Source organism: Neophocaena asiaeorientalis, unplaced genomic scaffold, assembly GCF_003031525.2.
Source record: "Neophocaena asiaeorientalis asiaeorientalis breed wild unplaced genomic scaffold, Neophocaena_asiaeorientalis_V1.1 scaffold302, whole genome shotgun sequence".
Taxonomy (NCBI): domain Eukaryota; kingdom Metazoa; phylum Chordata; class Mammalia; order Artiodactyla; family Phocoenidae; genus Neophocaena; species Neophocaena asiaeorientalis.
Genome location: NW_020174038.1, coordinates 1,174,778 through 1,187,543, shown reverse-complemented (window position 1 = coordinate 1,187,543; position 12,766 = coordinate 1,174,778). Strand labels below are relative to the sequence as shown.

The following is a 12,766-nucleotide window of genomic DNA, read 5'->3' as shown; positions in this document are numbered from 1 at the left end:
GCATTCTCTTTACTGTTTCTTAAGTCCTAAGACACAGTATGGTCAAAAAGAATTTGAGGATGGGACATAACAGTGGTATTTGCCCCAACTGTTTTTTATTAAATTTTTACAATATTTAAAGGTTCAAATGACATGCAATAAACTGCACTTAAAGAGTACAATTGACATATACATATAATCTTGAAACTATCACCACAATCAAGAAAATGAACAAATCCATCACCTCCAAAAATGTCCTACATCTCACCCTTTCGAAATCCTCCCACGTGTCCCTCCCCATCTCCAGGCAGCTGTCGGTATGCTTCTTGTCACTGCAGCTTAATTTGCATTTGATTCTGTATATAAATGGAATGATTCGGTACTCACTCCTTTGCTAGGCTTCTTTCACTCCACCTAATTACTTTGAGGTCCACCCATGTTGTTGCATGCATCAGATGTTTATTTCTTTTTAATGCTGAGTAGTATCCCATTGTACGGATACATCACAGTGTGTTTATCCTATTTCCTATTGATATACATCTAGGTTGTTTTCAGTTTTGGGCCATTACAGATAAAGCTGCTATGAACGTGTGTATACAAGTTGTCCTGTGCATATATACTTTCATTTCCCTTAGGTAAATAGCTAGGAGTGGAATGGCTGGGTCATATGGTAGGCATATGTTTAACTTTTTAAGAAAACTGTCAAACTGTTTTCCTAAGAGGTTGTACCATTGTACATTCCCACCAGTAGTGTATGATGTATGAGAGTTCCAGTCTCCCTACATTTTCACTAACACTTTTATTTCTATTTTTGGCCATTCTAATGAGGTGGTAGTTGTGGTTTTAATTTGCATCTCCCTGGGGGTTGGGAGGGTGGGTGAAATAGGTGAAGGTGGCCAAAGGCACACACTTTCAGTTGTAAAATAAATAAGTCCTGGGGATGTAACGTACAGCATGGTGACGATAGTTAATGATACTGTGTTGCATATTTGAAAGCTGCTAAGAGAGTAGATCTAAGAAGTTCTCAGCACAAGAAAAAACATTCCGTAACTATGTTTGGTGACAGATGTTAACTAGACATTGTGGTGATCATTTTGCAGTATATACAATTACTGAAGCATTCTGTTGTACCCCTGAAACTAATACAATGTTGTATTATTTAAGTCTTCTCTATCTTTACTGATTTTGTGTATTGTTTTATCAATTATTGAGAAAATTATGCTGAAATCTGTGACTATAATTATGAATTTGTCTACTTGTCCTTGTATTTCTATCGGCTCTTGCTTTATGTACTTTGAAGCTCTATTATTAAATATATAAACCTCTTGGAATCTTATGTACTGTTGCTGAATTGACCCCTTTATCATTACAGAATAGCTTTTTTAAAAAAAATTAATTTTTATTGGAGTAGAGTTGATTTACAATGTTGTGTTAGTTTCTGCTGTACAGCAAAGTGAATCAGTGATACATATACATATATCCACTCTTTTTTGGGTTCTTTTCCCATACAGGTCATTACAGAGTATTGAGTAGAGTTCCCTGTGCTATACAGTAGGTTCTTATTAGGTATATATTTTAAATAGTAGTAGTCTGTATGTGTCAATCCCAATCTCCCAATTTATCCCTCCTCCCCCCCCCAAATAACCTTTTTTAACTCTGATAATATTTTTTGCTCAGAAATCAAATTTGTCTGATATTAAAATAGCCATTACTGCTTTCTTTTGATTAGTATTTGCATCTTTTTTCATCCTTTTAGTTTTAATCTATTTGTGTTTCTCTATTTAAAGTTGGTTTCTTTTAAGCAGCATATATAATCAGGTCTTGCTTTTTAAAAATCTAACAATCTCTGCACTTTAATTGGGCTGTTCAGAGTATTTATATTTATTCTGATTATTGATATGTTTGAATTTGTGAGCTGTCATGCTATTTGTTTTCTGTTTGTCTTATCTATTCTTTGTTGCCCTCCCCCCTTTTTTTGGCTTACTTTTGGATTAATTGGGTATGTTTTATTTTATTTTGTATCCTTTGTTGGCTTATTAGCTATAAGTTTTCTTCTTAGTGGTTGCTTTAGGGTTTATAGCACACATTTTTGTGTGTGTGTGTGTGTGGTACGCAGGCCTCTCACTGTTGTGGCCTCTCCTGTTGCGGAGCACAGGCTCCGGATGCACAGGCTCAGCGGCCATGGCTCACGGGCCTAGCCGCTCCGCAGCATGTGGGATCTTCCCAGACCGGGGCACAAACCCGTGTCCCCTGCATCGGCAAGTGGACTCTCAACCACTGCGCCACCAGGGAAGCCCTATAGCACACATTTTTAACTTATTACAGTCTGTCTTCAAGTAGTATCATGCCACTTCATTAATAGCCTAAGAACCTTATGACAGTATACTTCCAATAACTGGATAACTACAGCCTTTGTGCTCTTGTGGTCATTTATTTTACTTCTACAAATATTATGAACCCCACAATACATTATTACTTTTATTTGACATAATCAGTTATTTTTTACAGTCCTTTATACTTCTATTGTGGTAAAATATACATAAATAAAATTTACCATTTAAACAATGTTTAAGTGTATAATTCAGTGCGTTAAGTACATTCACAGTGTTGGGCCACCATCACCACCGTCCATTTCCAGAACTTTTTCATCATCCCAAACAGAACTCAGCTCCCATTAAACAATAACTCCCCATCCCCCTATCCCTCCAGCACCTGGTAATCTCTGTTATATTTTCTGTTTCTGTGAATTTGCCTGTTCTAGTAACCTCATGTAAGTGGAATCAGACAATATTTAACCTTTTGTGTCTTATTTCACTAGCATAATATTTTCAAGGTTCATCCATGTTGTAGCATGTATCAGAATTTCACTCCATATTAAAGGTAAAAAACATTCCATTGTATATATATACCTCATTTCATTTATCCATTCATCTGTTGATAGACATTTGAATCGTTTCCACCTTTTGACTATTGTGAATAATGCGGCTATAAACATTGGTGTACAAGTATCTCTTTGAGTCCCTACTTTCAATTCTTTGGGGTATTTACCTAGAACTGAAATTTTTAGATTATGTGGTAATTTTATGTCTAACTTTTTGAGGAACTGCTAAACTGTTTTCCACAGCAGCTGCATACTTTACTTTCTCACCAGAAACGTTCAAGGGTTTCAGTTTCTCCACATCCTCACCAATACTTATTTTCTGTTTTTCTAATAGTCATCCTAACGGGTGTAAAGTAGTATTTCCTTGTGGTTTCGATTTGCATTTCCCTAATGGCAAGTGATGTTGGGCATCTTCTTTGGAGTAATGTCTATTCAAGTCCTTTGCCCATTTTTGAATTGGGTTGTTTGTTTTTTGTTGTTAGTTGCAAGAATATTTTATATATCTTGGATATTAATCCCGTATCAGATATATGACTGATAAATATTTTCTCCCATCTGTAGGTTGTCTTTTCAGTCTTGATAGTATTTTTTGATATTCAAATTTTTATGAAGTTCAATTTATCTATTTTTTTTGTTGCCTGTGCTTTTGGGATCACATCCAAGAAATCATGGCCAAATCCAGTGTCATGAAGCTTTTTTCTTATGTGTCCTTCTGGGAGATTTATAAATTTACCTCCTACATTTAGGTCCTTGGTCCATTTTGTATTAGTGTTTGTATATGGCATAAGGTATCAATCAGTCCAACCTCATTCTTTTTCATATCACTATCCGGTTTGCCCAGCACCATTGTTGAAAAGACTATCCTTTCCCCAAGTGGACTCAACTACAAAGGCTAGTGATTGTCGAGAGGCCATGGTAGAGACTGGTGCAGGCTAGCAAGCCATCCAGTGCGCCGTATGCAAGCGTCATAGATGCTGAGCAGTTCAGATAGGTCACAGGATCGAGCAGTGTTATTCACAGGGGAGCCCAGTTCCTGGAGTCTTTTCACTTTGGCTGATATCCAGAACGAGGTAGGTGGGTGAGGGCTGAAGGATGGGACCCAGCTGCCTAGGAAATGGGGCCAGACGTTGCTGGGGCAGAGCCTCGGACTCCACCCAGGTGAGTGAAGACAGAGGCAGGGCCTGACTGACAGTGACTCCGAGTGCCAGGTGAGAGGGCCTCTCGCTGAGGCTGGGCTCAGTGCTCAGATGGGGAGTCAGTAAAGTGCGGCGTGGACATTCCCGGAATTCCCATGTCTCACCCTCACACACGCCAGATCCAAGGTGATGGGACGACTGGGGCCCCACTTGGGAAGTGAGATGGGCCTGGCCTTCAGGTGAGGGGCGCCATGAGTCCCAGCTGTACGGCCACTGTGTAATAAAATGACTAGACAAGCATCTCCCATCTTGAACTTGTTCCATAGGCTTTGAGTGTGTTCTGCTTTCTATTTTATTCAGAAAAACGTTTGAATGCTTGTCAAGATTGACACTTGACTTCTCAACGTGCACTCCTCAGAACATGGCCAGTCAGGACCCTCTTCTGTTGCAGGTGTGCCCACTGCCTTGTGACCCGCCCATCTGACCCCTTTGCCCGCTACTGTCTAGAATGTGGCTCTTCTGTCCCGCCCATATTTGGCTGCCGTCTCCCACCCCCAGAAGGAGCTCAGGTGAGCAGCAGAATCCTTAAAACCTTCTTCCATTGGTTTATCTGATCTTTGTGTGCAGCAGGAGCAGAGTACCTGGCAAACGTGAACCACAGACGTAAATACTTGTTGAAAAAATTACTGGCAAGTGAATCTTGTACTATCCAGACTGCTACTTAGGAATGAAAAGCTTGTTTGCGATGCCATTTCTTTTGTGTGGCCTTGAAGAAGCATAGGCTCAGAAAAAGACTGAAGTCTTTTTATTTCAGTGATTCACATATGGATAAATACATGTTTCCTGCTTATGTGATATTTCTGTTCATAACCTGGGGACAATAAGGAAATATATTCTAGAAATAAATGACCAGGAGTACTGATTACAAGTCTGTATATCCATAGGATACTTCATTCTGTCCAAAGAAGCTGTTTATATAGGCTATAGATTGATCAGTATATCTAAATTTAAAAGTTTTGGCTAAGTGTAGATAATAATTGATATTCTCCTACCATTAAGTTTGTAGCTAGTTAGAAAACGTACTTGGCTTACTACAAATCAAAACCTTCACCAAAATGTGTTCATCTTTTATGCACGTGATACTTTGGGGGTTTTTTGGACTAAGGTTTACAAAATGATATAAAAGGATCTGTGAAGTTGACTGAAAATGACCATTTAAAAAAGATAGTCACTGAGAAAAAGTCACTATTCAATAAATTCAGAGTCCAGAGTTTTAGGATTGAGTTATGCATTTAAGCAAGTGGCCAGATACTAAATGGATATGCTGTAGAAGTCACTTTACTTCCATGATATATTTTGAACTCCTCGTAAAAGATGGGACAGCAAATAAAACATGAACAGGTCTCATTGGTTTGAATTTTCCCTGCTTATATTTATGGGTGCAATGTCAAAGTTATTTTTTACTGGCCTGCAAACAGATTTTCAAGACTTTCTTTGTTATTACAGGGAGAAAAGGTTATCAGGGATTATAAATATTCAAAATGATGACATTTGCAACATCTATACTGCCTGTAAATGATATTTATTAACGTGCTCTAATGTATAAACAGCTTTGTAATTTGACCTATTGAGTTCTTATTGTGTCCTGCTCTCAGCTGGGTTTCTGGTACTCAAAGGGGCGATCCTACTCCTAGGATCCCAGACCCAAGCCACTCAGGGTCTCATTAGAGAGATGCAGAGGGGTGCCTCTTCATCCTGCCTTGTGGATTTCTCTGTAGCCAGCTGGTTGATGTTAATTTTTGTCAGTAGAGGCCCATTGCTGGGAGGGACACTGCAGGAGAAAGGTCTCGACTCCTCTTCCTGTTTCTGCTGTGCTTCCCTCTCCCTGTGCTCTGACGGTGCTCAGCTACCTGCAGGACACCTGGTTGTGCTGAACCCCGGTGAACTGCATGGCATCTTGTGAGCAGCTTCTCAGTGGGCTCCACGGGTACCCAGCCAGCTTCCAGAAAGTCTCTCAGGCGTCCCAGGGGGCAGTTTCCCAGCACGTTTCATCAGCAGCCTGCGCGTGGCTTCCCAGCATGTCCTGCCAGCTCCCCAGGGGGAGAGTCCTCATGAGTTTCATAGGATCCCGCCTGCTCTGGGGCCAGCTCTGGTCTGTGTCACCCCAGTGAACTTCTCTGCCATCCTGTGGGTGACAGCCACACCCAGTTCAGTAAGTGCCTCTTCCAGACTGGATCCTCTTCAGGTCCTCTGCCTCAGCCGGAGCAGCAGTGGCTCTCCCCATCCTGGGTAGTCCTGTATCCTTTAGAGTTAGCTTTACCCACTAGCAGTTAGTCCTCTGTTATTAGTTAATAACTATTTATATTAAACTGTCCCTGTTTAAATTACCCTGAGGTTTCTGTCTCCTGACTGGACTTTGACTGATACAGAGTTGGTACCAGGAGCGGCCCCAGGAACTAGACCTGCAAAGAAGGGGTTTGGTCCTTCCCTTTGCTCGGGAGCAGCGCTGAGCTCCTTGCCCATGGGAAACAGGATGCTAGTAAATCATAGCATGAAGTGGCATCACGAGAAATCAAGCTATCACATGGGCCTGGTAGTGAGGAAGCATCACCTAAAGCAAGCCTCTTGGGTGGCCAGGCGGCCGCTGCACTTGACGGTTGTGGCAGCAATGATGATACCAGGGCTGTGGTGTGGACAGTTGTCCTGAGCACCTGGGAGCATCACAGAAACCGACAAGCTCAGGACCTTTCACTCATAATCCAAGAACCAGAGTGCCCCCATGACAGCCCCAAAAGAACCTATTTCTTGTAGCTCCAGGGATTTGCTGCTGAAAGCAAACACAAACTTTAGTTGAATATGTTGGTGAGTTACAGCATAAGCTGAATTCACTTTATCACCACATTTCTTTTGTGAAAGTTTGAGTATGTATTGGGACAGAGCAGGACCCTGAAACTGGGAATGGAGATGTTGGCTTGGACCCAGATGAAATGCACATTCTTTCTTTTTTTTTTTTTTTTTTGCGGTTCATGGGCCTCTCACTGCTGTGGCCTCTCCCGTTGTGGAGCACAGGCTCCGGATGCGCGGGCTCAGCGGCCATGGCTCACAGGCCCAGCCGCTCCGCGGCATGTGGGATCTTCCCGGACCGGGGCACGAACCCACCCCTGCATTGGCAGGTGGACTCTCAACCACTGCGCCACCAGGGAAGCCCGAAACGCACGTTCTTGATTCCCTAAATTACTCTGCCAGCGGATGAGCTGGCCCTCCTGTCTGAGGATGCTAGCCTTCCTTTCCTTGAAATCTCTGTGATAACCTCGCCTGGGGCAGTGGCTTTGAAAGGGGATGTGTATTCTCATCAAGACTCACCGTAGCCATCCTGTAGCATGACTACGGTCCAATCCCAGCTGCTCTAGAGGGACAGGTGTACTCTGTGATCCAGGACAAAAAGCTTACACATGAAAAGAAGAGCACAATTTTGCTAACATATATTGGCAGAATCTTGGGGGACAAGTCTGGGAGTGGATTTTAAATGAGGGCAGAATATAACACTAAGTTGGGCCAAATTCGCTGATATACATGCCTTTTTTATAGATTCTGGATTGATTTTAATATGTTAGCTAATGAAGCTGGCGGGGACTCCAGCTGCCTTTTGGGTTGGCTGACTAAAACTTGGACTCAGTAGTAGCCTATGGTTAGTGAGACTCGATGCTAAGTCTTTCCTGGTATCATGTTGGAGTAGGTTTGTCAGGTATATCCTGTGTGCCCCCAACTCTCAACTGCATTTCACAAGAAGGCCCAGAAGACACGTCCTTCACTAAGGCATAGACTTAGGAATACATATTAGTGAAAGGAGCGCCTGCATCCTTGAAAAGTTCCATGGCTGCTTTCCTTGGAGGCCAGACATGATCATGGGGCGATCCCACTCTTGAGCTGGGCTCCCTGATTTCAGGGGGCTAACGGGATTCCAGAGGTCAAGTGGCAGCACTTAACTGCCAAAGACAAGGTGGGCACATCTACCGTAAAAGGCCGCAGCAACATATCAGTAATCAGAATCTGATTGTGGTCTTCCTAAGAATGAAACAGATGGGCAGCCTACTAGTGTCTTGCTTGGTTTATATAATAGAAAAAAAAAATCACATGTTTTGTAGCCAAATACGTGACTTGAGCCACCACAGTGGAACATCCAAGGGCGTCACCCAGTTTCAAGACTTAAGTCGATTCGCAAACCCACAGCTCCCTAACTGAAGGGCGGCTGGGTGTCCTTGAGGATGGACCCTGCATCATTGCAAGTACATGTCATAGGTCATCCTTGAAGCCTTTTCCAGAGGGACCTGTGCCTTGAGGAAAAGGAAATGCCTAAACCTTTGGGGGCTTACTAGATACTAGCTCTGAGTTGATGCTGATCCTTAGAGTTCCAAAACGCCACTGTGGTCCCCCAGGAAAAGTTGGGGCTTAGAGTCATCAGGTGATGCTAGATGGAGCCTTACCTTAAGGCTGACTCATAGTTTTCGCTTCATGTATTCTGGGGACTTGTTGTTATGTTCATGTACACTTATAATTGCTGTGTCTTCCTGATTTATTGACCCTTTCATCATCACAAAATGCCTCTCTTTGTCTCTAGGATCATTTCTTGTTTTTAAAGTCCTTTTTTCCTGATATTTACGCAGTCACTCTAGCTCCCTTACCCATACTATTTCCATTATATACCTTTTTCTATACTTGTATTTTCAACCTATTTGTATCTTTGAATCTAGGTCATGTCTCTAGTCAGGCATACCTCTCGTTTTTTTATCCCATCTGACAGTCTCTGCCTTTTGAATGTGGTGTTATTGTCTATTCACATTTAATGTCTTTAATGATATGGTTGGATTTACATATGCTATTTTGCTGTTTGTTTTCTATTTGTCTCACGTCTTTTTTGTTCCTCTGTTCCTCCTTTACTTCCTTCTTTTGTGTTAAATAAATAATTTTTAGTATGCCATTTTCATTCCTATGTTTCCTATTTTTTTTACTATTTTGAAAAGTTCTTTTCTTTTTAAAAGTTATTTTCTAAGAGAACGCTAGAGATTACAACATACTCCTTAATTTCTCAAGTCTATTTCAGAATAATTTAATTTAAATCCAGTAATACACAGAAGCTTTGCTCCAATATATCTTCTTTTCCTCCCCTCAGAGACAATTTCTATTGACTGTTTGTTTCCCATGAGTACTGGTCACACTTTCTTGTTTTTTGCACATCTCACAATTTTTTCTTGAATTTTGGACATTTTAGAGAGTATAATAAGTCTGGAGTCTGACTTTTTCTCCTTGTGTTGTTGTTTTGGTTTTTTTGTTTGTTTACTTGGATTAACTCTTTCAAGCCTGTCTTCCCTGCAGTTTTCAACCACTAATATCAGGGTTTTCCCCTTGTTTTATTTATTTATTTATTTATTGCGGTACGCAGGCCTCTCACTGTTGTGGCCTCTCCCGTTGCGGAGCACAGGCTCCGGACGCGCAGGCTCAGCGGCCATGGCTCACGGGCCCAGCCGCTCTGCGGCATGTGGGATCTTCCCGGACCAGGGCACGAACCCGTGTCCTCTGCATCGGCAGGTGGACTCTCAACCACTGCACCACCAGGGAAGCCCCCCTTGTTTTATTTTTAAGCCTGGGATCAGCCCTGGGTGTGCATAGCTTAGACTTCGACTGAAGATTGGCCAGAAGTTGTGCTCAAACACCTTGGCCCTCCAAGGCTTCCAGTCTCTGCTGAGGGATCTGTTGTGGGCTGGGCGGAACATTCAAACTTCAGGCTGTTTTCAGGTCTGCCCCAGCTCCTACTTTATGCTGAGCTCTCTTGTACCTTCACGTGCAGCCAAGGATGTGTGGGTGGCTTGGACCCTCTTAGGTCTAACGCTGCACATGCGAACATCTTTCAGTCAACTGAGGGTGTGGGAGGAACTTATCAAGCCCCCTAGAGATGACCTACCTTCTGGAACTCCCCTTCAGGTCCCTGGCTAGTTGCTGGTTCATCAGTTGCCCCAGACAGGACCGTGAGCTCAGGCTAGTGGATCCACTGTCCTCCCTGTTTGCTTGCCACTGAGATCATCACCTGAACCGTGCTCCAAGTCACACGAGCCCTGCCCGTCAGCAGCTGCGAACATGCTGCTTTTCACAGCCCTCCCTGCTCTGTGGAGCTTCCATGCTGATGGAGCTGGAGGAGGACGGGGACAGCCCAAGCAAGACCCAGCAGACATGTGGTGTTCTTGCCCAAAGTTCATTACTTTTCAGTTTGTTGTCTGTCTTTGGTTGACTTTCAGAATTTTTAAAGTTTTATCCAACTTTATAATTGCTTTTTGGAGAGAAGATGTGTCGATTTCCTCACTCCATCATGCTGTAAGCTATTTTTTCTTTTCTTTATACCTCTCTTTTCTACAATAAACATGTTTTTACTTTAATAGGAAGGAAATAAGAATAAAAGTGGTAATTATTTAAAAGAAATTTTTACAGAAGCAAATTAAACCTTACATTTTAAGATCTACTTATACCTTCAGTTTTTGCCAACCTGACCTCGTTCTTTGTGCAGATGGGCTTATGTGCAGAATGTGAAAACCTGGTGCCCGTGAATACGCCCATCTGTGTGGTCTGTGAGGCTCCTCTCACTCCACAGCTGCAGCCACAGGCCAACCTCCGCTTGAAGGTAATGAAATGTGAATCTGTAAAAGTGTGAATAAAACACATAGAAATTAATGTTCGAACCATTAGCATCTTTCTTCAGCTGATGGAATTGGCTAACAATTGATAAGCTAATACCTGTGAACAAAATCCACTCTCATTTTTGGAAAGGCATCTGCCCAAGAGTTTAACTTGCCAGTAGGATCTAAATATCAAGAGAGATACACAGAAATGTGTTCCCTGAACATGGATTTGGAGGACAGATTGCACTGCAGCTAACACAGACAGTTGTTTACTTCATATATTTAAACTCGAGCATTGTAATTAATATTGACTTTTCATCTTGTCCTTAAAGTCACTTCATGTTTTCATTTGCTTTGTTCGATTATGGGTCTCTATTACGTAGGAAAGAAGGATTACAGCTAGTCACATGGATGAAAAAGTTAAGTATCATCATGAACATTAAAAAAATCTTGTTAGACAAATGATGTCATGCCATGAAAATTTTTTTGGTAGAATTATTGAACATACAACTGTATCTTTTCTCCATTTTTCAATTTATAGTCCCATTCACCTCCTTTTTACTTGACCTCAAGTAAAGGTCACTAGAGGATGAAATAGATTTAATAAAGATAACTTTGGGGATTAAAAAAGCAAGAATTTTTAGCAATAAGGGAAGTGCGTGGACTTAACTTACAGTTAGAACTGTAGCACTCCAAAAATGACCCTGTGGAGTCTATGTGGGCAAAGTTTATGAGAGAAAAGGTAAGTTCACTTTTCCTTACATGTCCCAGCTCCCCTTCACTGTGAAAAAAATGTTCAAAAGTATCCCAGGGCTTCCCGGGTGGCGCAGTGGTTGAGAGTCCGCCTGCCGATGCAGGGGACACGGGTTCGTGCCCCGGTCCGGGAAGATCCCACATGCCGCGGAGCGGCTGGGCCCGTGAGCCATGGCCGCTGAGCCTGCGCGTCCGGAGCCTGTGCTCCGCGACGGGAGAGGCCACAGCAGTGAGAGGCCCGCGTACCGCAAAAAAAAAAAAAAAAAAAAAAAAGTATCCCAGGCTAAGTAAACCTTCAGAAGTGAGATTTTGAAGAACTGGCTGGACGAAAGTGAGGTAGATGAAAATTTACTAATCTTTTTGTTTGATGACTATTTTCAATCTTAAGAAACTTTAGAAGTCACTGCAGGAAGCCACCATACAGCCCTGGAGGCCTATGTCCAAACTTCCTATACATGAGAGTGAGACACCAGCTTCTCTCTTGTTTAAGTCACCATGATTCTGGCTGTTCTGTCAATCACAGCAGCACCTGTTCTCACTAATATTTACATTATCCGGGATATTTGAAGATAATAACATTTCGAACCCTTTGAACTATTCAAAACAGGAGGAATAGGGGTAAGTGTTGGCTGAGAGCCAGGTTCAGTATATATCATGTCACCTTCAGCATTTGAAACCCAGACTTCTTCCCATGTTGTGGAAAGACAGCGGGTACAAAGGTATAAGTAAGTCCTCTGTTGAGGATAAACATAGCACTTCTATAGTGATTAGGAGTGTCAAATCCAGGAGTGACCCCCCCTTTTTTTTTTTTTGCCTTCTCTCTTTTTTTTTAACACCTCTATTGGGGTATAATTGCTTTACAATGTTGTGTTAGTTTCTGCTGTATAACAAAGTGAATCAGCTATATGCATACATATATCCCCATATCTCCTCCCTCTTGCGTCTCCCTCCCTCCCTCCCTATCCCATCCCTCTAGGTGGTCACAAAGCACGGAGCTGATCTCCCTGTGCTATGCAGCTGCTTCCCACTAGCTATCTATTTTACATTTGGTAGTGTATATATGTCCATGCCACTCTCTCACTTCGTCCCAGCTTACCCTTCCCCCTCCCCGCGTCCTCAAGTCCATTCTCTACGTCTGCGTCTTTATTTCTGAGAGTGACCCCTTTTTAAAGTACAGTTTTGATGAGAGAGAGACAATCACTTGAAACTGATTTCTACTCTATTAATGGGCCAAAGGCAGAACATATACCTTATAATGAGGAAATCAGTTGATAATTCAAAGATGAAATTTAGAAAATCAAGCCTGTTTGACATCTGATGTTGAGTTTTCAAAGGGAGTCATGAAATTA

General features: G+C 42.2%; 1 protein-coding gene across 2 annotated transcripts in view; it reads left to right on the top strand.

The window, feature by feature from the left end:
• DZANK1 (double zinc ribbon and ankyrin repeat domains 1) overlaps positions 1-12,766 on the top strand; it is a 74,945-nt gene that overhangs the window by 20,716 nt on the left and 41,463 nt on the right. For both annotated transcript variants that reach the window (XM_024753733.1, XM_024753734.1), the window contains exons 8-9: positions 4,448-4,565; positions 10,553-10,666. In XM_024753733.1, the coding sequence (XP_024609501.1) occupies positions 4,448-4,565; positions 10,553-10,666 (232 nt within the window). The remainder of the gene's footprint in view (positions 1-4,447; positions 4,566-10,552; positions 10,667-12,766) is intronic.